Consider the following 27,459-nt stretch of genomic DNA (forward strand, 5'->3'; position numbering starts at 1 on the left):
AACCAATGTAGGGCTCGATCCCATGACCCTGGGATCATGACCTGAGCTGAAATTGAGAGTCAGGCACTCAACCAACCAAGCCACCCAGGCACCCCGTCAATGGCATCTTGCTTGTGTCCACTCTGGCTAAAATTTATGAATACTACTATGATCATGGCTGTACAAGTATGTCTTTGAGACCCTTCTTTCCATTTTTTTTGGATACATACCCAAAATATTTTTGGATACATACCCAAATATATTTAAATTTACCTACCATATTTTTGAATAAAGGAGGAACTGACTGTTTTTTATATAGCCACATTATGTATTATAATGTAAACTTTTAAAATGTTGGTTTGTCATCTTGGAATTAAGGAATAGTAGTTAAAATGCATATGACTTCAAATAACAGAATATTCAAATAAGTGGTTTTAACAATATAAGACTTTCATTGGCCTCAAGAAAAAGATTGTTAAGAAGTTAATCCAAGTCTGATTTAGTAGTTTGTTTAATGTTTGCTCTTTTCTTCCTTCTGCTCTGCCAGTAGGTTGGCTTCCACATATCCTCAGTCCATGTGCTTTTCCATTCTCCTAAAAGACTAGTTCATGTCTTCTGCCTCCAAGTCTCCAATTTTTCATTCCCCAAGTCTCCTATCAGCTGTGACCTTGCTTCTTATTTGAGTGAGAAAATGAGATGAAAAGAAGAAATTGTCCAGAATCACCTAACCCCACTTCCACCCATCTTCCTGCATCGGGGTCCATTTATTCTGTCTTCCTTCCTGTTACCACTTCTGTGTTCCTATTTAGAGCCTGCCCTCTCTACTCATGTATAGTGTCCATCTCTTCTCACCTAGTCAAGGCCATGGATACAGCAATTGTCCCCTTTCTCGTCTGCATCACCAGTTTCTTTTGCCACTAGATCATTCTCAGAAACATACGAGCTTACTGCAATTCCTCCCATCTTGGAAAACACAAACAAAGAAAAAACTTCTTCAGGACCATTTTTCTGTTTCTTTTTTCTTTTTTTTAAAATTTTTTTTTAATGTTTTATTTATTTCTAGGAGAGAGAGAGAGAGAGAGAGAGAGAGACAGCGTGAGCAGGGGAGGGTCAGAGAGAGAGGGAGTGACAGACTCCGAAACAGGCTCCAGGCTCCGAGCTGGCAGTCAGCACAGAGCCCGACGCGGGGCTCGAACCCACGAACTGCGGGATCATGACCTAAGCGAAAGTCGGACGCTTAACCGACTAAGCCACCCAGGCGCCCCTCTGTTTCTTTTTTCAGCAAAACTATTTGACAGGGTTTTATTTGTTTGTTTTCCTTACGTTCCCCATTCTCTCTGTTTCCACTTTTTCTTGAACTCCATTCTGACTGCTGCTTCCAGTGTACCATCAAAGCTGCTCTAGTCTAGGCTGTCAGTGACTTCTCTGGTGATAAATCTCACGGGTTAGTCTCAGCCTTCCTCTCACCGGACCCATCAGGGGAATCTGACACTGCAGATAACTGCCTCCTTCTTAAAAGCCTGTTTCCCTTGGCTTCTAGGATAACACTGTCCCTTGGGTTTCCTCTTATCCCAGTAACTGCTCCTTCTGTCTCCTTTGTTGCTGCTTCTTTTCTTTCCCTCCTTCCAGGAAATGTAGCAAGGCTTAATGGTTGGGATGTTGTAGTCTTTATCTGCATTCAATCCTGTGCTGATTTCATCTGACCTCATGTCTTTCCCTGAGTGGTAGACATGTTTACACAACTTACTACATATTCTTTTATTTTGGATAGGCATCTCAAACTTAACATATTCAAAATGTCATTTTCCCCAATCTTTCCCATCTCAGTCGTTAAGGAAAAATTGTCAAAAGGTGATATGAAATCGTGACTTCCATACAGGTATAAAATGAACTCAGGTCAAAGATTTTATTAAACATTAATTTATGAGGGAAATAAGATATGACAACCAGTTCAAGAAAACCTTCAAAGAACAAAGACATACATAGAGAATAAGAAATTCTGGAAAGAATTTACAAATACTCACAAAATAGTCTATCTACAGAAAATAGTCAATTGCATTCTACTAAACACCATCAACATAGTTTTATGGACAAAAATAACTTACATTATTATCAATTTTCTACAAAATGCATCGTTGTAAAACATCTGAAAGACAATGGAAGGCAGAAATGATCTGAGTGAGTGAATTGGACTGAAAACTCATTCATCTTGTAATATTTTTTTCTCCTATTTCAACGGCCTTCACAATTGTTTTTCTTACACAGTGGGTCGAATCTACATTTTTCTAGAGGATCAAACCCAAACCTTGGAGTTCATCTTTACTCTGGCTCTTTTTCTCACACTCCATATCCAACCTCTCGGCAAATCCTATTGGCTCATCTTGCAAATTATATCCAAAATATGACCACCCCTCACCATCCCCACCACACAAGTGGTAGAGGCTACCATCATTTCTCATCTGGATTCCTACAACAGCCCTCTTCCTGGTCTCCCTGCTTTCAACCTTGCCCCTTTCCATCGATTCCAAGCCATTCTTCTGCTCAAAACCTTTTTATGGCTTCACACTTGTAGTAAAAGCCAAAGTTCTCACTCAAGAGATTTCATCTCAGGTCATGATCTCACAGTTCGTGGAATCGAGCCCTGCTCTGTGCTGACAGTGCAGAGCCTTTTCGGAATTCTCTCTCCCTCCCTCTCTGAAACTCCTTCCCTTGCATTCTCACTGTCTCTCAAAATAAATTAATAAATTTAAAAAAATAAAAGAGTACGGGCACCTGGGTGCCTCAGTCGGTTAAGTGTCTGGCTTCGGCTCAGGTCACAATCTCATGGTTTGTGAGTTCAAGCCCTGCACCAGGCCCTCTGCTGTCAGCACAGAGCCTGCATTGGATCCTCTGTTTCCCTCTCTCTGCCCCTCCCCTGCTTGGTCTCTCTCTCTCTCAAAATAAAAAAAAAAAAAAATTAAAAATTAATTTAAAAAAAAGAGAGGCTTGATTCTACTCGTACTGAAAAAAAAAAAAAGAGTGGAACCTAGAATTTCCTACAAAGCTCAGTACATTCTACATGTTCAGCAGTCGCCTGAACCGCAGAGATGTTTCTCCTTGATATCACTTTAACTACCTTTCCAGTCACTCTGCCACAGCCACATTGGCCTCCTTGCTGCTTCTCGAACGAGCAGACTTGCTCCTGCCTCAGAGTCTCTGCATATGTTCATGCCTCTGCCAGGAGCACTTTTCCGCCAGATGTCTACACGATTTGGTTTTTCGTCTCTCGCAAGCTTTGCCTAAGTAACAGCTTTTCAGAAATCTTCCCTGACATTATTCACTGTTGCAACCACCAGTCTCCTATCCCTTCTCCCTTAAAACTCCCTACTTCCTTCTCTGTTTTATTTTTTCCCATAGCAATTGTCACCATCTGACATAATGGGTATTTTACTCATTTATGTGTTCCCCTTATAACTTAAGGCAATTGAGGGAAAGGTTATGGGGTTATTTAGTTCATATTTTAATTCCTTATGCCTAGAATAGCACCTGGCATTTTGTAGTGGCTTAATAACTACTTTTTAATGAATGAATTATTTCTAGCTTTTATGAAATAACTTAGGGACGTTGTGATAGTGGTATGCAATGAGAAACTAGACACAAAACACAGATATTAGATGCAGATGACACAATGCACATCAGATAGATATCATGGAGTCTCAGGGGGCTGTGGTTGGAGGTATGAATAAACCTTAACTTGTGCCTTTCTGAGCCATGACAAGGCTAAGAAATGTATATGTATGTATATGTACATGTATATGTATATTATATGCAAACATTTTATATCAGGGTGCTTACTCTTCTAATGTCTGTCCCCTTATGCTGATAGCGGTTATCAATCTTGTGAATGCCTTTTCCCCCCTTACCTAACTAGTCAGAATTTCCTTTTACAGTTTACTTTTACCTAGAAAAGTCAGCAGTGCAAATTTGTGCTGTTACTTTAGGCCTGGGCTAACCTTTTTATTCGCTGACATAATGTAGTCCATCTTGCACTTCTTTTTTTTAATTTATTTATTTATTTTGAGAGTGAACATGAACAGGGGAGGAGCAGAGGGAGAGGGAGAGAAAATCTCAAGCAGACTCCACACTGTCAGTGGGGCTCAAACTTATGAACTGTGAGATCATGATCTGAGCTGAAATCAAGAGTCAGTCGTTTAACCTAACTGAGCCACCCATGTGCATCTAGCACTTCTTACTTACAGATATTTAGTAATCCACTTGCAAAATGTTTGCTCTATGTTTATATAAGATAGAGTAAGACAAGATTGCTCTAACAAAAAGAGTCAAAAATAAAAGAACTTACAAAACAAAGAAGTTCTTTTGTTGCCCAGGTAATAATTTCAATATGAATGATCCAGATCTTTAGAAAAGTTCTGCTCTATACTATAATTTGGGATCTAGAGTCTTTCTGCTTTACACATACAAGGGACATTTTTATTTATCTGCATGATTGAACTGTGGTCAAAAAACAGAGAGCTGAAACTAATATTATACTGTATGTTAATTAACTGGCATTTAAGTAAAAACTTTTTTAAAAAGTAGAGAGAAGGAGGGTGCTTGGGTGGCTCAGTTAGTTACGCGTTCGACTTTGGTGCAGGTCATGATCTCACGGTTCGTGAGTTTGAGCCCCGCGTCGGGCTCTGTGCAGATGGCTTGGAGCCTGGAACCTGCTTGGAGTTCTGTGTCTCCCTCTTTCTCTGCCTCTTCCCTTCCCCACTCACGCTCTGTCTCTCTCTCTTTCAAAAATAAATAAAAACACTTTTTAAAAATGTTTAAGTAGAGAGAAGGAAGAAAATGTGGAAAGGGCATGTCCCGTGTCATAACTCCCAGACTTGCATATAGCACATTCTACTCACATTTTATTGGTGATAACATGATCACATAGCAACATCTGAGAATAAGGGCATCTTGAAACTGGTCAGACAACAGGTTTGGTAGATGATTAGCAGTCTCTGTTGCACTATCCTCATGACGAAGGGATGCTTCCGTGAGAACACAAAGTAAGACTTCTAGTGAAGTGGAAACTGAGACCTGGTCCCTTGGTCCTTCACATCACTCAACCATAGGGAGGGGAAAAACGAGTATGTTACTACGTGGGCTGAAGTTATTTGTATCCTGATTACCAAGAGGTGCCGGAGACCGAAACTGCACAGGTCGTCCCTGATGGCAAGGCCCAGGGAAAAACCTGTGGGAAAAGACTGCAAGGCAGTCAGAAGAACCCCCTGAAGGATTCTTCTTCTCTACTTAGTCTGTACCTTTTACTCTCACTTCTGCTGTTAGTCTATTCTAGGGTTAATATGAAACCAGAATCGCCCACATTTCTCCCCTTCCTCCAAAATGGAATGTATCTAAATATCATGTCCGTCCCCCTCAATCAGATGTTGTCTAATGAATATTGTAGCAATTAGCAAAATTGGAGACAGTCCAGTATGCATGGGGTCTATAAGAGACCCAGAATTCATTTTCCTTGTATGGGTCTAATTGCCAGTAAGAATACATATTATGCCATAAGCAGAGACAAAAACAAGGCTTACTAATTGTGGAGGACTTTCTCGGAAAAGTGTTAGAGAAATATTTGCCTGCTGACCTCAGGCCTGTAAGGCAACTTATGGATTGTTCTGGCCAAAGAATGAGATTGGTAAATGCAGAGACCAAATTCTAGTTGATCCACGTAAAACATTTCCATACGTCATCTATGATAAATATTGACATTGTTCTTTCTTAGTAAGGGGTTGTGAGAGTCTGTTACTTACAACCGTGGGTACAAGTATATCCTGTTTTTGCATGCTCACTGAATTTAAACAGTTAAAGGGCACTGTGATCTCATGTATTCTGGCAATATGCTTCACTTATCCTTAGATACCCTGCCATACGTAGTAAAGAATATGTAAAACTTTGTTATGACTACCTGGTTAAATTTTATTGGTTGAAGTGGAAATCATGTACCGTGAAATCACTGTTGCCAAGAAAACTTAGAAATGTTAAGTCCTATGACTGTACTCAGAAAAATGTAAATTGTTTAAGCATGATTGTTTGGATTTGCTATATAAAAACCCTAAGCTAAAAAATAAATTTGAGCAGTCCACCTGAAGAGGCTGGCTCCGTGTCTTCTTTTGCCAATGCCAACCATCACTCTCCGGGCCAACCCTGGCTTGCAGAGGCTGGCCCCCTGCAAAGAGGAAATAGTCTTGCTGCAAAACATTGGGGAAAGGGAAGGAGACCTTCTGGGCACCTGGCATTAATGCCACAGTCAATTGTAAGTGTTCGTGGAAGACCATGGAATGCTCGTTCGGCTACCTTCACCAAGTAAAGAACCTTGGCCAGTTGAGATGTTGGCACAGGGCAAAAAGAATAGGGAACATATAGTGAAGAAAAGAAATTTTTCAATGTAACTATAACTTCAGTGATAGCGGCTCACAATTTTTCTTACTCTGTTTAATATGTATGAGATATATGAATATATGAATGTATGTTAGCCAGTTTTCTTTTCTCTCTTCTACTTTCCCCCTAATATTTCAGATACGTTGTTGTAGTGATACTTAACAAACTAATTTAACTTATAGATTACCTGGTATCAAAAGAGAATTAACTAAACTGGAAGAAGAGTGAGAATTACCCAGTGACAGATGTAACGAGTGGTAGGGTGTTAGATTTCCCCTTTAGGAGGGAAGTAAATATATTGCATTTGTTGTTCAGTTATTCATACAAGTGGTAAATGCATTATTTGGACGTGCCTATGTTTCTAATAGTTGCTGGTCAGAAGTTTAGCTATGGTTAGAAGGCAGCTCAGGGATATAAAGTAACCAAAGTGGTGGATTGTGGCAAGCATGATGTACTGGCTTTTTCAACCTCCTTTCTCCTCTCTTTCTAATTAGAATGAAAAGTTAAATCTTCATTTCACTAACTACCTTACAAGATGGATGCAAATTGGATTTCTTCAATCAAAGGCACTCACGCAACATTTGGAAAGTGGAAGTAAAGCAGAAATCATTTTCCTGCACCTTTTAAAAAATGATCTCTTGATCACCTCTGTCATAGAAATATTACACTTTTTCTTTAGCAGTATTTCAGTGTCCGTTCTTCTGCTGCCGATTCTCAATAGTCAATTACGATAATTTCTTCTTGACTCGAGCTTCCTGATTCCCAAGTCAACTTATGCTCTGTATTCTTGGGTTTATAATTCTAACTGCAACCTCCACGTTCCCTGGAAGATAATTTTTGTCTTGTTCTGAGAGTCATTGCTGGGGACCCGGTCTAGAGCACAACCCCCCTCTAGTCCTTCCAAAGGTTTTTGAGGCAGGTGATTTTCTCCATTAAAGCCTCTACTGCTTAAAATAACTAGAATGATTTTTATTACCAGCACTGAATTCTTAGAGATAAATGTGTGATGAGGTTTCCTCTTTTCTTCTGTATCTATTTCTCCATCATGTTTCTTGGAATGTGCAGATGTGGTAACTACCACTTTGACCCCCATGAGGGTCGCATACCAGACATGTCTGAGTGATAAACTGGAAATAATAAGCTCTCTGAGGACATTATAAAGCAGAACCACCATTTAAGCCCTGCACTGCCTTTTTTCAGGTTTTAAATATAAGAAAAAACTGGGGCGCCTGGGTGGCTCAGTCGGTTGAGCATCGACTTCAGCTCGGGTCATGATCTCACAGTTCGTGGGTTCGAGCGCCGCATCAGGCTTTGTGCTGACCACTGGCTCAGAGTCTGGAGCCTGCTTCAGATTCTGTGTCTCCCTCTCTCTCTGACCCTCCCCTGCTCATTCTGTCTCTACCTCTCTCTCAAAAATAAATAAAAATATTTTAAAAAAAATAAATAAATATAAAAAAACTTATATCTTTAGGCAATGCTATTGGAATACCAGTCTCAGCAAATCTAAATTTACTGGTACAAACTCTAATGAACGGACCTGGCACATAGTAAATACTCAAGAAATACTAGCTCTTATTATTTGTACCCAGAATGCCCCTCTCATGCCATTTTGTGCCTGTAGAGATTCCCCCTATCTTTCAAGAGCCAATCAAGATGCCTTCTCTTCTTGTGACACCTTCTTTTATTTCTCCACCCAGAAGTTCTAGCAAACATGGCTAGAATTATCTAGTACTCTAGGAATTTTTTCGCATTTCTGTGACCTCTCAAGAGTCATTGTAAATGGGGATCAGATATGAGTCAAATTTTTGTCCCTTCATAATAAAAACACTATGCCATGCAATATATGTATTTATCAATTAATACCGAAAGTGTGATGTATCTGGTTAAGAACTATATCATGTGGTATAGAAGTTAAGCACTTTAGGGATTTAAGGTCACTGGGGAAGGTTTCTTAAAGGAGGTTGAATTTTAGGTAAACATCAAAACAAAGATGGAATTTGAATGGGTGAAGAGACATAAGGCAACTATGCACAGCAGAAGAAACTCTACTCAGAAGCACGGAATGTGTGTACAAGACGTGTGGAGAGGAAGGAAACGGGCTCACCTCCAGGCTCTCTGTTAAGATGGAGGAGGAGGAGAGCTGAAGAGATAAAATGAGTTCCATTGCATGCAGGCTGTAAAGGCCACTAGTATTCATGCAAACAACTGACAGATACCAAGCTATCTGTTTCAGAGTAGATTCTTATTATTTGTTTCACTTTGTTTTTGGGTCCACAAGAACAGGGGATTAGATTAATTATAATTCTTTGTTCACAGCACACTCCCATAATTGGTCCCTGTGTGTGTGTGTGTGTGTGTGTGTGTGTGTGTGTTTATCTTGAATAATATAATAAACACTTGTGAACACCAATCCCAGTACAGAAACTGGAACATTGACAATATCTTCTACAATTCTATGTGGTTTTTCTTTTTCTGTCTCATACTTTTCCCTCCATCCGAAGGATTTATCTCTATGTTCTGGGCTGATCCTTCTCTTACTTTTGTTCTTTTCTTTAAAAACTATATAGTTTTTCCACTTTTCTCTGTATTTTTAAGAAGTATGTTGTTTTGTTTTAGTTGTTTTAACTTTACAGAAATGCTATCATCCTTCTTGTAATCTTGACTCTCATTATTTCTCTTAATTTTGTGTTGGTAAGACTTATTCATATTTTTTTAACTTTTTTAATGTTTATTTATATTTGAAAGAGAGACAGACTGTCTGTGAGTGGGGGAATGGAAGAGAGAGAGGGAGACACAGAATCTGAAGCAGGCTCCAGGCTCCAAGCTGTCAGCACAGAGTCTGAAGCGAGACTCGAACCCATGAACCGTGAGATCATGACCTGAGCTGAAGTTGACCACTTAACCGACTGAGCTACCCAGGCACCCCAGACTTAATTCATATTTTTGCATGCAGCTATAGTTTCTTTATGTAAACTACTGAGTAGTTCTGTGTGTATTCCCTAATTTATATGTCTGTTCCCTGTCACTAACCATTTGCTGCTGGAACAGTGCTGCCGTGAGCATTCTAGTGCAGGATAGACCTGCAAGTGGACAAATTCAACAGTATCGAGTGGAAGCATATAATCTAGGAGTAGAATTACTGAGTCATAGGATGCATGAATGTTCAGCTTTATGAAACAATATCAAACCCTTCCTAAGTGGCTGTACCAGGGTATACTCCCACCAGAAATGCATGAGATCCTGTTGAACTACAGTGCCTTCAGTATTCGGTATTTTCACACTTTTTAGTACTTGGCATTTGAATGGATTTAAAATGCTGTCCCCTTGTGGCCTTTATTTGTGTTTTGCTGACTATTTAATGAAGTTGAACCCCTTTTTTAAAATCTGTTTTTTAAGTTTATTTATGTGTTTTGAAAGGCAGGGAGGGGAAGAGAGAACCCAAGTCAGGCTCTGTGCTAACACAGAGCCTGACTTGGGGTTCAAACCCATGAACTGTGCAATCATGACCTGAACTGAAGTCCGAGGCTTAACTGACTGAGCCACACAAGCTTCCCACTTTTTATGTTTATTGGCCATATAGATTTTGTCTCATGTGATATTTCTGTTTATGTTTCTCTTTTCTCAGTTTATTTATTTATTTTGAGAGAGAGAGCATGAGCTGGGGAGAGGTAGAGAGAGAGAGAGAGAGAGAGAGAGAATCCCAAGCAGAGTCTATGCTGTCAGCACATGGAGCCCGAGGTGGGGCTTGATCTCATGAACCTCGAGATCATGACTTCTGCTAAAATCAAGAGCCAAAAACTTAACTGACTGAGCCACCCAGGCACCCCTTTATCGGTCTTGTATGTTGCAAAGGTATTTTCTCAATTTGAAAATAGTCTTTTCCCATCCTTTAATATGAGTTTTGATTAAAGGAAGTCCATAATTTTAATGTAGTCACATTTATCAATGGTTTCCTTTTTCTGTTTTTTTTTTTCTTTTTTGTATACTTAAGAAATGTATCTTAGGTTGCCTGGGTGGCTCAGTTGGTTGGTTAAGTGTCTGACTTCAGCTCAGGTCATGATCTCACAGTTGGTGGGTTCGAGCCCCACGTTGGTCTCTGTGCTGTCAGCTAGCTCGGAGCCTGGAGCCTGTTTCCAATTCTGTATCTCCCTCTCTCTCTGACCCTCCCCTGCTCATGCTGTCTTTCTCTCTCTCAGAAATAAATAAAACATTAAAAAAAATTTTTATAAAAATGTGTCTCTACTTCAAAACCATAAATGTATCAAGCTATTTTTTTATTAAATGTTTTAAAGTTTTGCTCTTGAAATTTAAGTCTGATCCTCCTGAAGTTCATTTTTGTTTATGATTTGAGGTAGGGATTCAGTTTTATTTTTATAAATTTTTATTTTTAATGTTTATTTCTTTTTGAGAGAGAGAGACAGGGAGCAAGTAGAGGAGGTGCAGAGCGAGAGGGAGACACAGAATCTGAAGCAGCCTCCAGTCTCTGAGCTAGCTGTCCACACAGAACCCAACGTGAGGCTCGAACTCACGAACTGCAAGATCATGACCTAAGCCACAGTCAGACACCTAACCAAGTGAGCCACCCAGGGCACCCCAAATTTCAAAGTCCTATGTGAATATCCATTTCTTTCCCACATCTTTCTTTCTTTTCATGCATATACTCTCTTTATCATATTTCAGTGGTTGATATTCACAGATTTCTTTCTGCTCTTTCTTTCTATTCATTGACCAGTTGTAAAAATTCTGCGCTGCCATTATTCCTTAAGCTTTAAAATAAGCCTTGACATCAGATAGTGCAATTATTTCATCTGTGCCCTTCTTCCCCAGAAAACCTTTGCTTATTCTTGTCCTTTACTTTCTTCTCTATATATTTTAGAATTAGCTCAAGTTCTATTAAATGTGTTATTGGGATTTGTGCTAAATTTTACTAAAATGGTATATCAATTTGAAGATAATTGACACTGACTAAAGATACATGAGACCATTAGAGGAAAAATTGTAAAATTTCATTGAATGAAATGCATCTTTTGAATGCATTTCAAAGGATGAAATTAGTGGAGAGTTATACTATATTTATAGGAAAGATTTAACATTGGAAAGTTTAACATTATAAGTACATTTATACTGTAAACCTTTAAGGAATTCATGGTGGCAACACGTTTTACAAGGAATTTCTACATTGTTAAGCTTCATCAGACCTACATAAATGATTCCTGACTCCCATCTGGCAATTTTTTAAAAATGTTTACTTATTTCTTTTCAGAGAGAGAGAGAGAATGGGAGAGGACAAGCAGGGGAGGGACAGAGAGAGAGAGAGAGAGAGAGAGAGAGAGAGAGAGAATCCCTAGCATGTTCAGCTCTGTCAGCACAGACCCCGATGCAGGGTTTGATGTCATGAACCATAAGATCATGACCTGAGCCAAAATCAAGAGTCAGACGCTTAACCAACTGAGCCGCCCAGGTGCCGCCCCCCCCCCCCTTTTTCATGTTTATTTATTTTGAGGGAGAGCACACAGAAGCAGGGGAGGGACAGAGAGAGAGAGAGGAAGGGAGACATCTGGCAATTTTAATAAGTTGATTGTCCTCATGTGACAAGAGAGACCTTGTGATGCTGCCATCACAAACAAGTTTCCCTTCTTGCTTCTATTTTTAATTTAACTTTTGAAAAAAGAGTTTTCACTGGTGCAGCCCCTCTGGAAAACAGTGTGGAGGTTCCTCAGGAAACTAACAATAGAACTCCCCTATGACCCAGCAATAGCACTGCTAGGAATTTACCCAAGGGACACAGGAGTGCTGATGCTTAGGGGCACATGCACCCCAGTGTTCATAGCAGCACTCTCCACAATAGCTAAACCATGGAAAGAGCTTAAGTGTCCATCAGCTGACGAATGGATCAAGAAGATGTGGTTCATCTATACCATGGAATACCACACGGCAGTGAGAAAGGATGAAATCTGGCCAATTGTAACAATGTGGATGGAACTGGAAGGTACTATGCTAAGTGAAATAAGTCAGTCAGAGAAAGATAGATACCATGTGTTTTCACTCATATGTGGATCAGGAGAAACTTAACAGAAGACCATTGGGGAGGAGAAGGGGAGAAAAAATAGTTAAGGAGAGGGAGGGAGGCAAACCATGAGAGACTCTTAAAATACTGAGAACAAACTGAGGTTAATGGGGGTTGGGGGCGAAGGGAAAATGGGTGATGGCCATGGAGAGGGGCACTTGTTGGGATGAGCACTGGGTGTTATATGGAAACCTATTTGATAATAATTATGTTAAAAATAATAATAAAAAGGAGTTTTCAGGTATTATGATTTTTTAAAATATCCAGTGGTCAAGAACAAATAGGAGGAAATTACATAGGCATTATGGCTTTAGAGTTTTCCATCGTGGTAGATTTTCTTCACATCAAAAAATGTATTTGTTGTAAATATGGACATTAGGTTTTATAATTAAGCTTATAGCCATCTGGAGGAACTCTTTCAGGACCTAGGGTAGAAGAGCCAAAGTAACACAGAGGCTGGTGAGACACTTGCTGCGACATATCTATTTGGGAAGCACTGCACATCTGGAGCACTCTCCCAGGATTCTATCTGAGGGAGGCTAGCTTGACGCCAAGTATATTGCCTTAGCTCCCCTCAATTCTTGCAATGGCTCCGCAAACACTCTCCAAATGCCCATTACTGCAGGCCTGTCCACAGTCCTACACTGGGGTTAGACATCTCCTTTATGCTTCATCTTACCTCAGAGATGGCACTCACCCATTACTGTCCTCCATTTGGGAAATTAGCAGACTTTCCTGTATTCTACTTCTCATATTTTTTGGCCCATCTTTTTAGTCGAGCTTTTGCTGGCCACAGGTGCATCACATTTCTTTTGCTTTCTGCCTGGGGCTTCATGAGACGCCTGTGGGGACTGCCTTGTCTCTCCCACAAGGGCGGCTCAGAACTGTGGAGCTATTTAATCGTGACCAGCCCTCACCAATGGGAGGGGAGAGGCTAGAAACAATGGATAAATGCTTCTCCATTTTGCCCTTGGGTGAACACATTCTATTTACTCACAGGAAGGACTCAAGAGAAGTCAAGCCCCAGTTGTCCATAGCAGTGATCAGCTTGACAAAACACCTTTTTATTGATCCTTTCTCCTTCTCTCTTCTACTCTCCCCACACCCCCACTCCTGTGATCTAGGATCGCTTTCCAAATAAATGTCCTGTACAAAGAGAAAAGGTCCTTAAGATCTGTTCTTGTACCTGCAAAATAAGTGCCCAATCTGTTAAAAAAAAAAGTAATATGAATCACCAAAACTTAAAAATCACATTTATACTGTCTTTCAGGAGATGATTGGTTTCCTTGGCTTTTTAACACCTAGATTGTAACACCCTAAGTTCAGGAGGCTATGGTTTCCTTGATTTTGTTTCCTCAGAACCTCTAATTGAAGTGACACATAGAACACACTCAAGAAATGTTGGAATGAATGAATGAATGAATGAGCACTATAGTGTGGCTTTTTTTTTTTTTTCTTCAAGATATCAGTGGTAGGACTCTGGCCAGATCAAAGTAGGATTCACTGAGTGCCAATCACTGGAAGGTCTTTTAGAATAAAGTTTAGCCACATTTCCAAATCTGAATGTGCAGATACCACAACCCTGCTTCTCCATATGAGACCAAACCTGGTCTACAAGACACAAAGACTCCCCACCCTGAGCCTGGATATCAAGGACGGATGTGTGATTAAACAGTAATAGCAAGACTGAGCTTGTAAATTTTTGTTTGGGACCCTGACTTCAAATAAGCCTATTGGTTTTTGAGGGCTTTCCATTAAAAGAATCATGGAAATCATGCTTCTTCTAAAAGTCTTTCTTTATATCTAATAAACTATCAGACACTTCCCAACCATATTTTTAGAGGAACTGAGCACCTTTTATACTGTCTTCTTTAACTAATGAATTCTAGACCTCAATTTTATTTCTGAAAGTTATACAGTTTCTAAGTACCTGCTTTAATTTCTAAGAGGTACTTTGGTATGCTTTATATTTATTACTAATTCTCACCTTGCCAGAGAGTGGGGGCAATGGGAGAGAATGAGTCCCACCTTAATAGTGAGAATAGATATAAAACAATTTTAAAAAGAATACCAAGGTAATATTTATAAAAGAATAAAACTGAACAAATATTTCTGGATGTTAAAAATGTATACAGAAGGCAGGGTGAAAGAATATCTTATTTCAAAAGCATAATACTGCATGATTTTAAAAGATTTGCAGAACCCTATTTAACTCTCACAAAAGCATAGGTCACAATTATTACTGTTTTTACCGTGCAGGTGAGAACCCCAAACCTTAGAAATGCTAAGAAACTGGGGTGCCTGGGTGGCTCAGTTAGTTGAATGTCTGATTCTTGATTTCAGCTTAGGTCATGGTCTTGGGGTTTGTGGGTTTGAGCCCCATGTTGGGCTCTGCACTATGTCGGTGTGGAGTCTGTTTGGAGTTCTCTCTCACTCTCTCTTCTGTGCCTATGCCACTTGTGCTGTCTCTCTCTCTCTGAAATAAACAAATAAACCTTAAAAAAAAAGAAAAAAGAAATGGTAATAAATGTACATAAATGTGCACAGCTAGTAAGCAGCAAATCCTATTCAGGAAATTTGCTGGGTTGTGAGGTCTTTCTTGTCTCTAGTCTTCATATAAGAAAGGCACTCTCATCAACGGGGAAGTGGCATCTCTATGTTTACAGTAAAAGAGGTTTTTTTTAATTTGTTAAAATTTTTGTTAATATTTATTTATTTTTGAGAGAGAGAAAGAGAGGGAGCATGAATAGGGGAGGGGCAGAGAGAGAGGGAGAGGCAGAATCCGAAGCAGGCTCCAGGCTCTGAGCTGTCAGCACAGAGCCCTACATGGAGCTCAAACTCACCAACTGTGAGATCATGACCTGAGCTGATGTTGGAGGCTTAACTGACTGAGCCACCCAGGTGCCCCCCAAAAGAGTTTTTTAAAAAAATAGTTTATATCCCTCCAAGAGCTCATCTTTCCTCTAATCCCATGGTATTTGCCAGCTTTGGCCAGAAGACAACTTATTAAAGAAAGTTACACAATATTCCTTGTGTATTTGTGTTCTTTGTTGACATGTATTGTTCCCTTTGTTAATGGTGGCTTTTGCAAAGAGGGCCCTGAAGGACACCACAAACATTGAGAGGAACTATTGCCTTGTCATCCTAGTCTTAAAAAAAGTTTTTCAATGCCTACCTGCATATGCCCTTTACTTTTTAGTTTCTAAAGCTATTTAAAACTCTTAAGTTGAATTGGTTATAGAGCCTTGGCCCACATCTTTCCTGCCACACGCTATCTTTTAGCAGTATTTTTCTATGGGATGTGTGTTGTTGGCATTACTTTCCCCAAAGGCAATATTTTCCATTTAATGTAATTACTTCAATTAATAAATCTAACGGGAGCAAAAGAGCTATTATCCTCTGCTTTACTTTCACAGGAGGCAAAACTTTGATAAAGATGAAGAGATAGGGCAATTATAGCAAGTGTACTTGAAAAGTATATACATAATTACATGTTTCTTTTTATACAATTAAGCCACATATAAAACCATTCCCCAGAGCAGGGTGGAAATTGACTCTGGAAAGAATTTTTAAAATCAGCTTATACATACATGCAACAAAATAAAAATGTCTTTTCCTAACTATGCATTTCTAGTCTTGCACTCTCATTGATGCAAATGCATTATTGCATTATGAACAATTCTTGGGACACCAGAGTCATCCTCAATATAAAGCTAAAAGGTTTTTAAAAAAAAATAAAATGAAGTTTTTTTCCCCCTTTTTTGGCAATAGAAAAAATTAAGAACTTATTTGGGAGCGCTGTCCAACAGCATTAGGGTATCTAAAGTATTAACTATTAAAAATTCTATTTCTTAGCAAGATTACAGTTTGACAGTGTTATCAGTTTTCCACTTGATTTCTAAAAGCAGTTTCTGAGCCATCCCAGTGCTGAGGAGTACCATCCTTGAAGGATTACTCAGTGTTCTCATTCCCACAGCTTTATCTCAGGCAATTTCAGGGACCATCCAGCATATTGCAGGATGAAGGAGTGGCGGAGGAGCGTGCCACGGAGTTCCCTGGGCACATATATGATCAGCAAACTTGCTATCCCTCGGACTTCAGAAAGCAGACACAGACATGCTCTGTATGACAATATTAGAATCAACGTTAACATTTCCCTAAGTATATAAAGTAAACATATATTTGGGGAGAGCTTTCATACAAACAACTCTATAAAATTCACTCAAAGGTAAAATCAGGATTATGTATTATGATCTAAGGACATGTGCACAGTGTTTTATATGACCTCCTTCTCATTCTTCCCCCTCCCCATTACAAAGTTGTTTTTGTCTAATAGTCTACTTCTGTTATTAGACTGGCCATAATAAAATAGAGTAAAAACAAAGTTCCAAAGTATCTAATTGAAATGGATCTGTAAATATAAGCAGTCCAATATTCTGCTGTTTCTTATTACAACGGTTGTGAAATAATCACATTTGCTAGGGAAAGAATGTGGATTTAAAAGATTATCAAGTTTTTTTCATCAGTATCTTAAATAATGCCATGTTATGAAAATATATTAATTTCCATTATCTTTTTATGTTGTAAAAATTAACAGTTATGGATGCTTTTACTACAAGTGCTGACTGTCCTATCGAGAATATCTTTTCAGTTGTTAAGCAGGAAACTCAGACTGGTCTGCAAGTAAAATATAGGATAAATGTCTAGAAATTTTGAGTGATAATTTGTTTTTGGCCTGCATCTTTTCTTCCCACCCTCCCCTCCCCCCAAGAAAAGATAACAAGATTTGAGGTTTGAATGGTCTAAATACTTGCTCCAATTTTATTATATATTATGATGTAAAGATGAAGATGAAAATTCAGCCGGTATTCTAAATGGTGACAATTTAGTTTCATAAACTTTACGTTCAGTCTGTTATGCAAATAAAACAAATCATACTTATAAATAGAAAAATATAATGGACTAATGAGAAAGGACTCTATATTACATTTTCATTTCATTTTATAAACGATGAAGCAGATTCTATCTGGGCCAGACCACAGGTTCTACATAAAATGAATCAGCCATGGAAATGTTAATTTTTGGAAAGTGCCATTTTATCTTTTCAAGATTCAGTAGCAGACACCTTAATTATAATTTTCTCAAAATAATGTGCTTCTATCTATATTTGTTAGGGGTCATTATAACTTATTAACTCCAACTCTATTTATGAACAGGTGTATAATGTTTCCCCTTGTCTTTATTAGCATCTGAAAAATAACATTTCTTTTTATTTAAGACTCAGACTTCAAATAAATATTTTAATGTATTTACATAAATACACATGTAAGTTTGAGAACATACGTGTATAAATACCCATAATAAAAAAGCAGTGTAATAAACTGATGACATAAATATTAACATCTCTTTAATCTTCTGTTGCTCTATACATAGGCTCTTATATTCTAATCTCTTTGTGGCGTCCATTCATTTACATACTTTGCGCATAAGCCTGAATATTACTGAACACAAAATAAAAATAATACATACACTACATAAGATATTTGTATCTAAAATAAAACTAAATTCCGCAAGCACTTTAGCAAAGAATATAGCAATATGTGTTGAACTTAACTATCTAACTGAATATACCAAGAAGATGAAACAAAAACTTGTGAAAGCAGAATTTAGTATTCTGTGCTATTTACATTAAGATATCAAGCTGCATACAGTGTCTTTAACTAGAAAATCACAAAAGAATTAAATTAATAACAGTAAGATATCAATAAATCATCTACTTAATGGTTCTTAAAGTATTGGTATTAACAGTGCCACACATCCAAAATGTCATGGCGCATGCCAAGTATGTGTGTCTAAGTATGCAAATTTTAATATAACTAATCAGTTCATGTGATCGATCACCAGTGATATTTAAATCAACCTAAACACTCCAATCTTGAGGAAAAATGTTTTCAATGTATAGACTTCCTTCAGGATTAAAAACTCAGGAGTTCTGGCAATTGAGCAGGTGTTATCAGAAAGGAAAGAAGAAAGAGTACTGAAGTATGCTCAGTATGCTGAGCAAAATCTCTAAAGGAAGTCTAGCAGTTATCTCCTTTGACTTAAGGCATCCTTTAAATAATGAGAATTGGTCTGTAAGTTCTCGCCCAGCCTTGCTGCTAGGCATCATTAAAATCAAACTTCTAGTTCTGCCAACGTGTTCTCTCCTCTATATATTCACATAATTAGCACTTCATCATTTTATGCAATTCTGGGACTTCCTCCTCTCCTCCAACTTCACACCCAACGTTGCAAAAAGCAGTTACTGTCACCTCATAAAATTCTGCTGTCCTTCAACTTCTGCTTTTTCCTGTATGAAAGCCAGAGTTTTTAAAAGACGAGGGAAAACGCTAGACAGCTCAGTGAATGTTCAAGATGTGATGTAAAATATGAGGAAACCCAGAAAACTGAGACACTTTAGTCGGTCTGCCCAGATCCATCCTCTGCGGCCCTTCTAGCGCCTACTTGAAGGTTGGGATTTCCATTTCGGCATCTCCAGCTGCAGGGTTGAGTTCGGTTCTCTACACACTCCAGCACCCTGGAGCGCTGCTGCAAGACGAGAAGATTCCTGCCTGCCTGAGATTTATGTTGACATTTAATTTTTATAAAAATTGTTCCCCCTCCCTTTTCTCTAAGGGCGTCTTTGATCAACCCCACAGCTTCGATGACCCGCCCCCATTACTATTGTGGTGAAGTGATTGTTTTACTCAAATTAAAAAAAAAAAAAAACAACTACTTTTTGAGAACTTCCTCCGTGGTCAGCTAGTTTTTAGGCTATTCCTCCGGTTGCACACGACGGAACATCCTTAGAGATACTGGGGGTTCCTCTTTTATTTTTTTATTTTTCGTAAGGGGGACTGGGTTAAAAGGTGAAGCCCACAGGGCAGCCTCCCGCCTTTCGGTCTCGGCCAAAGTTTCTGCCGGTCAAGTTTGAGGCTTGGCGAGCGAGGGGAGCTCGTGGACATTTCTGATCGACCGGCTCCTCGCAGTGGCCTCCCGGCAGGTCAGCCAGCGCGACCACTGGCCTCCGGGCTCTGAGGAGGAGTGGGGGGTGCTCGCGGTCGAGCCCAAATCGCAGCGGCCTCAGGCAGAGCCGGCGGCTTCCGGAGAGGAGCTCGTGGCCGCAGATGCGGAGCGCTGGGCGCCGGCACCCAGCCTCCCACCCCGGGCTTAGGGTAAGAGATGCTCCCCGGAGATCTGGGTTGGAGGCCGCAGGTTGGGGGGCGCACAGGATTGCGGGGAAGCTTCCGCAGGCGCGGTCCCCGGGAGCCGGAGCTGCGGCTGTGCGCCCTGGGCGCGATGGGAAGGCTGCGCCGCGCCCACCCGCGGCTGCCTCGCGTGGTACAAAGACGGAGAAACTCACAGGCTCTGCCCAGAGCAAGCCGGAGTGCGGGAAGCTGCCCGCGCGGGCCTTGGGACGCACCTGTTGCGGGAGAACGACCCCCGCCTCCGCGCCGCCCCGCTGCGCCCCCAGGCTGCGACCGCGCCGCGTGTGGCCCGAGAGAGCAGCGCCCTGCGCCGCCGCCGGGTCGCTCGCTCCCTCTTCCTGCTTGTTTTAGCCCTCTGAAAGGGCCAGTGGCCAGGGCCAAGGTCACGGCGCGTCTCCGGCCGGGGCCCCTCTGGGCTGCCGCGGCCCCTCGGAGCTGCGGCAGCCTCCGCCCAACGCCGGCTCCCTGACTCCCCCCGCCTCCCGCACACGCCGGGCGTGAGCGCGGGCAGGGAAGAGTTCTCTGGAGCAGCGCGCGCAGCTCGCCTTTCTCAGCGCCCCGCCTGCCCCTGCTCGGGGCTGAGCGGAGGCTTCGGGTGAACCCTCGGAGTCCCGAGCGACTCCACTAGGCAAACTTTTGGGAACAGCGCCTGCACAGCCTGTTGGGGCGCCTCTGCCTTTTGGGCCCTGTTCAGTATCAACCCATTTTATGGAGAGCAACGTTGTGGCTCCTTTATTCATTAGTCCTCCTCTCGATGTTAAACCCCACAAGATATAGGAAATGGGGAACAAGCCTCCTAGGAGAGTCTGGGCCCCTATAAGGCTTCACCAGAAGTGCTTGCCTGACTGGGGCCCTGGACCTGGGACCATTTCACACTCACGTGTAGAGGTATTTGGGGAAAGCGGGGAGGAGAGGGCGCGCCGCGTCCTGGACTGTGGCTGTGGACCCTCGGCCTGGACACGGCAGTTGTGCACGTCCAGCTGATCTACCTTCATGTTACCGGAGCTATAAACCCGTTAGGGGTGGAGGGGGTATGTAGGCAGAGGCCCGGGCCCCTTTCCAGCCTGGCGCAATCCCCGCCTGAGCTGGTGGCAGGGGCTGCGTCGCCCCCACTCGGTGGAAAGGCCGTGCCCTGGAAGAGCGGCTTCTGGTTCGGACTACCAGAAGCCTGGCCTTTGTCTTTCCAGCCCGAAAGTGAGTTGTTCCGCTTGTACTTCAAGGGCTGCTTCCATTTTTCCCTGCCACCTCGATTAACGTGAGAAAATTTTTACATAAAATACCTTTTACCAGCATAATTCTTTCTACTCCTTCATTTGTGATCATTCGTTCTAACTAGACTTTGCTACTTCCTGAAATAAAAACTGAGTCACAGCACTCTCAGCTTGGGCATGAGAAAGGCCGGAGTCCATGACCAAGGATCAGGAAGGTGGTTCAGGAGGCGGCGGGGGCCGGGCCTGTGCACTGGCCCCAAGGCTAGGAAACCGCTTTTCCCTCCAGGGTGGTGCTCCCAGGGCTCCCTGCCGCCGGACGCGATCAGCAGAGAGGCGCGGGGGGCGACGGTCTGGACCACGCCTCTCCACCGGCCCCCCTCCGTCACCACCACCTAGGACTGTGCCTGAATATCTGCTGAGGTTCTGGAACCTTTTTTTCTCATAGACAGTTCGGTGGATGTCGCTGTCTGAGCTCAAAGGGACGGGTCTGGTGAATTAAGAAACATTTTGTTTGGCTTGGATATTAGAAGTGCGTTTGGACAATCAGCCTTTCCACATCCAATCGAATCTCCTGCACTCTTGGCTTTAACGCATTTTCCTTCTACGGAGCTGGAGGCGGTAGGAGGAAAGAAGTCTAGTCTTCAAGGGCACTAAGGTCCTGGCTTTGAGGAGGGGCTCTCGTCCACCTTCTTCTCTTACAGAGAAGCGAAGTTCCGCGCAGAAAAGCATCCGTTCCAATGTCGCGTCTCCCTATCCTACCGGTAATTGCCAGCTCAGCTCTTGCGGCGAGACTAGCCAAGAGGCGCACAGCCTCGCAGAGCTTGCAGACCCCCGGCCTGGGCATGCAACCCTCTGCGTTGGCCGCACCGTTTGTGGCCATGCAGAGTGAGGCCTCCTCCACCTTGAGCGTCCCAAAGACGTGCCCTGACTGCGCCGCGCAGTCCGAGGCCCTAACTGGCGGATATTCCGGGATTGTTTCGGTTCCACACTTCCCATCCACTCAACTACAACCTAGCACCTGTCTCTGGTTCCTCCGCGCCCAGCCTCCTGCGGGCTTGCGGGGGTTTCAGCTTTCCCGCCCCTCAACTGTTTAGCTAGTCCCATTGACAAAACACAGCAAGGGGAGAGAACGATCGCGCCGACGTCCCTCCTGGAACCGAAGGTTCCAAACCCCAGGCCTCCTTCCTCTTTATCCCCAGACTCCACCGAGCCCCGGCCCGCAGTGCCCACGCGCGCACGCCTACGGGGCTCTCCAGATCCTTTCCCTGAGCAACGCGCGCGCGCGCGCGCACACATTGTTTCTTATTCGACCCTCAGCGCCCGCTTTCCCCACCCCGTGGGCCCACCCGCCCCGGCCCAGGGGCGCCGACCTGCAGATGCTACCCGCCTCCGTGCGCCAGCGCCGTGGCCAGAGGCCGCCGGGCCCGGCTACCGCTGGGACTGCCCCACCCGCGTCTGTTGGCTCCAGGGGCGGGGGGCTGGGAGCAGCCCCCGCAGGAACACTCTGTCTGGAGTTCTTGGGAGCCCTTTCTATCTCTAACTCCCTTCCTGGCAACTTTTCCTCCTCTCCTTCTCAAGTTGCTCTTCTAGTAACACTAGGGTTGGGGTTTTTTGGTTTTGCTGTTTGTTTGTTTCCCTCAGCTCCAGGTCTAAGAAGTTAGAGAATTTTGCAAGGCAAATTCTTTCAATAATGTATTTATTTAAATGAGAGGAGAGAAAGAAAGAAAGAAAGAAAGAAAGAAAGAAAGAAAGAAAGAAAGAAAGAAAGAAAGAAAGAAAGAAGGAAAGAAAGAGAAAAAGGAAGGAAGGAAGAGAAAGAAAGAAAGAAAGAAAGAAAGAAAGAAAGAAAGAAAGAAAGAAAGAAAGAAAGAAAGAAAGAAAGAAAAAGAAAGAAAGAAAGAAGAGACGATGGAAGGAAGAAAGAAAGAAAGAGAGGGAGGGAGGGACCCGTCCCCACAATGGTGCTGGGGGCAAGCCCTTCACCACAAACGGACGTCCCGTTGAAACTACGCCAGAAGGGCCCAGTAAACAAAATGAACAGCATATCAGTGTTTAGGCAAAGAGCCCTAATGCAAACCAGTTCAGACAGCGCCCAGGGACACGGCGTCCCCCTCTCCCTCCCACCCCCGGCGCTTGGAACCTGTGCTCCAGCCGCATCGCTGTCCTTGAAACGGTTCCATTAGGACTTCTGTTGCTCACATTCCCCTAAACTTGGGAGTAGCTCCGAAGAAAAGAGAATGTTTCCGTTCCTCTCTAGAAACCCAGAGGAATCTCCGACTACGGCCCGGCTCCCTTTCCTTCCGGCTGTTGGTTCCTTAGGTGTGATTTGGTTAGGGAAATTGGGGGGGAGGGGGAGTGAAGTTAAAAAAAAAAAAATCCAGGAAAAGGCGAGCTGGAGCCGTGAGTGTGTCAATCAGAGGGTTTTGTGCCTTGGGGCTCCTAGCGGTTCGGAGCAGAGGTGTCCCCGGGCGGCCCCACAATGAATATGAATAGGAATCCTTGCTAAATGGGACAGCAAAGCGCACCGCCCTGAATGACGGCACGTCATCCTAACCAGCCCAGGATAGATAGGAGGGTTCCTTTTGTCTCTTTTCTCCGCCGCTGCTCTATAAAAGCCCCTCTTTTTCAGCGTGAGGTTAGTCCGAGCAAACACCAACCCGCTGTCCAGGAAACAGCCTAACCCGGAGAGACGGGCGTGGGGAGGGAGAAAGGCGGGGAAAGGCAGTGCCTCCGCTTTTCTTCTCACGTCTTGCCCCTGAGAAGTGGGTCGCTGGGCTGTACAGATTTTTCTTTTTTTTTTTTTTTTTATTCAAGATTTTCTTTAATTTCCCACCTAAAGCCTCCCCGCGGTAGGGCCGCATCCCCCGTAATAAAATGAATTCTGACTCGAGCTCTGTCTCCAGCAGAGCTTCGTCGCCGGACATGGATGAGATGTATCTGAGGGAACACCACCACCACCGCCACCACCACCAGGAGAGCCGTCTCAACTCGGTCTCCTCCACGCAGAGCGACATGGTGCAGAAGATGCCCGGGGAGAGCCTCTCGCGGGCCGGCGCCAAGGCCCCCGGTGAGAGCAGCAAGTACAAAATCAAGAAGCAACTGTCTGAGCAGGACCTACAGCAGTTAAGGCTGAAGATCAACGGCCGGGAGCGCAAGCGGATGCACGACCTCAACCTCGCCATGGACGGGCTGCGCGAGGTCATGCCCTACGCGCACGGGCCCTCGGTGCGCAAGCTCTCCAAGATCGCCACTCTGCTGCTGGCCAGAAACTACATCCTCATGCTCACCAGCTCCCTGGAGGAGATGAAGAGGTTGGTCGGCGAGATCTACGGGGGCCACCACTCTGCCTTCCACTGCGGGACCGTGGGCCACTCGGCCGGCCACCCAGCGCACGCCGCCAGCGCGGTGCACCCGGTGCACCCCATCCTGGGCGGCGCGCTCTCGTCCGGCAACGCCTCGTCGCCGCTGTCCGCCGCCTCGCTGCCGGCCATCGGCGCTATTCGACCTCCCCACTCGCTGCTCAAGGCGCCCTCCACGCCGCCCGCGCTGCAGCTGGGCAGCAGCTTCCAGCACTGGGCCGGCCTGCCCTGTCCCTGCACAATCTGCCAGATGCCGCCGCCGCCGCACCTTTCAGCTCTCTCCACCGCCAACATGGCTCGGCTGTCGGCCGAGTCCAAGGACTTGCTCAAGTGAGCAGAGGACGGGCCGGCTGCCGAGGATGAGGGGAGAGCGGCGGGAGGGACTGCGGTGTCGGGCCGGGAGGGGAGAGGGAGGCTGAGCTCTCGCGGGCGGGAGGGTGAGGGTGGGCGCGGGGGCCCGCGGCCTTCCACCGCGTCTGGTATCTCAGCCCCCGCTTGACCCCACCCCCCACCCCGAAGGCAAAGGACCAAAACCAGACTGCAGTTTCTAGGTGGTAACGAAGGGGGACTCGAACCAGACTTCGTGTGTTTTGCATGCATGCTTCTTTTCGCCATGCCGCGCCAGTATTTCTCACTTACATATGCTCTTGTCAAAACTGCATTTGTTGTATAAAGACGGGATCGGTGTGGTTAAAAACTTGCTAAGGGACTTTAGAGTTGGCTTTCTCTGGCTCCGCGTTCTCACCTTGGAAAAGACAACATCCCTTTGGTGCAAAACAAATGTAAATATTTCCTCGAGATGGATGCAATTACGATTGTCACTCTCTCTCCACAGTTGTTTTTCCAGAGACAATGAGAGAGAGAAAGAGAGAGAGAGAGAGAGAGAGAGAGAGAGAGATCAAGACCCAAGTTTTGCATCTCAACTCCGGTCCAGGGCATGACATCTCTTATGTGGGTTTTCCTTAAGACGCAGTGTAGGTCAAAAGAATGCATGCAAGCTTCTAAATGAATCTTATCTAAACATGTTGTGCAGGCCGTGATGCCATTTTCCTTGTAACAAGGATTTATTAGTGAATTCTCCGAAGTATCCATATATTTGTCTGTGGTTGTATGAAATGAAAAAAGGGGGCAGAGTGCAAAGACCCAAACTCACGCACAAGCGCTTCTGCCCCCACTCCCACCCCCTTTGAACTCCATTCCCAAACTCCATCCCTAGGCTGTTCTAGGGGCCAGCTACTGCCAGAGCGTGGGCTCCCTCTACTAGCTTGCCCCCCCTCCCCCCTTGCTCAGTGATTCTGCATGCGGGGTTGGCTCTCTCTATCATCAGCTTTGAAAAGTTATCGTGGTTTGGGGAGGGGTGCCGTTTTTATTTTCCTGAACATTTGCTTGAAATATTTTGTTAGGGCCTCAAAGACAATACCTGTCTTTATTTTTTATATATTCTTGATAACTATGATATATTTATTAATAACCAGTGTTTCTGGATGAGATTTCAAATAAAAAAGAACCTTTAAATCCTGGCTTCGCCTTTGCCTAAGGTTTTTGAAGATGGGGGCAGTGGGTCAGGAATACGTGGACCCCATAAGGTGTATCCGGCAGTGGGTGAGAGATTTGACTGGGTGGGCAGATACAAAGAGTTTTCTCTGGTCATTCACAGGTAAAAAGGTCAGATAAATTGGTGTTAATTATTACAACCAGATGTCCTTCAAATGGGAGCATTGTTCACATTGGTAGCCTTGTGATATTTGAGCTCCTTATTTCTCTGCAGTAATCAGACGCTCATAAACTCAGCAATTGAGATTTTAAAAAAGTAATCTGAAAACCCAGAGTGACAGGAAATGAGAGGCAGAGTGGCTGCACCGGCTGTGTTGACAACAGACAGGAATGAAGCAGTAAGTGAAGTTCTTTTCACTTTATATTGACCATGTAGCCTTTAAAAAATAAACAGGTTAAAGTCCACTATATGTTTTAAAAGTCAACAAAGAGGGGTCCTAGAAAATAATCAAATACCCACTCTTCTGCCTGTCCCCTTGGCAGTGGGCCCCACAGAGAGAGGGAAGGCCATGCCCATGCCGCTTTGTAAGGTGAGCTCAGGATGAGGCCAGTCACTTCTTAAGTCCCAGCATCTGGAAGATTTATAGCAGTAATTCTCCCTTCTTTCCTCCAATAGATTGCAGGTCTGATCAGATGACTGCATTGGGCATCTTCTACGTAAATGATGGCTAAGACAGGGGTCATTTGAATCAATTAAGTTTCTCTCTTCATCCGTCACCAATTCCATAACACTTCCAAATAGTTTGTTAAGCAAAAGTAATCCAGCAAGAAAGTTGTGTTTATTTGTTTATACAGGACAAGAAATCAAGTCCTAGTGATGATCACCCCAACAGCACAAGCCTGTATTTCTCACTACAGAAAATGGAAATCTGATTGAAATATACCACCTCGGAAACTGACCTCTGGATTAGATGGAACATCCCCGTCAGTTGGTTGAGGCTTAAACTCTTCAAGAGGGGAAGCTGGTGGTTTTCACTGCAGAGCAATAGAGCTGTCTCTCTCCAGGATCCAGCAGGGAATAGCATATCTAGGGATTATCTGCCCTTTCCTCCCTAGGCTCTCCACCACCTGCCCTCGGGATGGCGTCTCTGTAGGTCCTGGCTCTATTGAACTCAGTCTCCTCCAACTCCCCCACCCCCTCAAGCTCCCCCACCGCCAGGGAGAAAGACCAAAGTGAGGGTCTACAGTGGAGGGTGCTTATTTCCCCTGGTTTTCAGCAGACAAATGGGGGAATAATCGTCTGTTTCCCAAGTGTGATTCATTTCTCTGGGTGAGGAAAGAGCTGTTGAGGATTTATTTGAAACCAACACAAGGCAGCCCTCCAGCCTTTCCGGGTGAGTTTATTATTTAAAAAAGGGAGGGGAGGGAGAAGTTTCATCAATCAGGAAAACGACTTTCCCCTGAGCTACTTGCTTCTTTGTAGTCCTGCTTGCAAAGGTCTGCTCTTGGGGAAAGGCTGGAGCGCTGACCCCTGGCTTCGTGGTGGGCTTCGCCCTACTCTATAGCTGAAACAAACCTAAAAGAGAAAAGCCACACTCACACAGCGAATGGTGAATTTTGAGATAGTCCTGCCTGTCAGATCCCTTTAGATACATCCAGTGGTCAATTTAAACAGCCGTTAAGGT

General features: G+C 43.6%; 1 protein-coding gene across 1 annotated transcript; it reads left to right on the plus strand.

The window, feature by feature from the left end:
- Positions 1-23,795: 23,795 nt before the first annotated feature.
- Positions 23,796-24,614, plus strand: OLIG3 (oligodendrocyte transcription factor 3). Its single transcript, XM_077776174.1, has one exon. The coding sequence runs from the start codon at positions 23,796-23,798 to the stop codon at positions 24,612-24,614; it is 819 nt and encodes a 272-aa protein (XP_077632300.1).
- Positions 24,615-27,459: the final 2,845 nt, after the last annotated feature.

This window comes from Crocuta crocuta, unplaced genomic scaffold, assembly GCF_008692635.1.
Source record: "Crocuta crocuta isolate KB4526 unplaced genomic scaffold, BGI_CrCroc_1.0 scaffold25, whole genome shotgun sequence".
Classification (NCBI taxonomy): domain Eukaryota; kingdom Metazoa; phylum Chordata; class Mammalia; order Carnivora; family Hyaenidae; genus Crocuta; species Crocuta crocuta.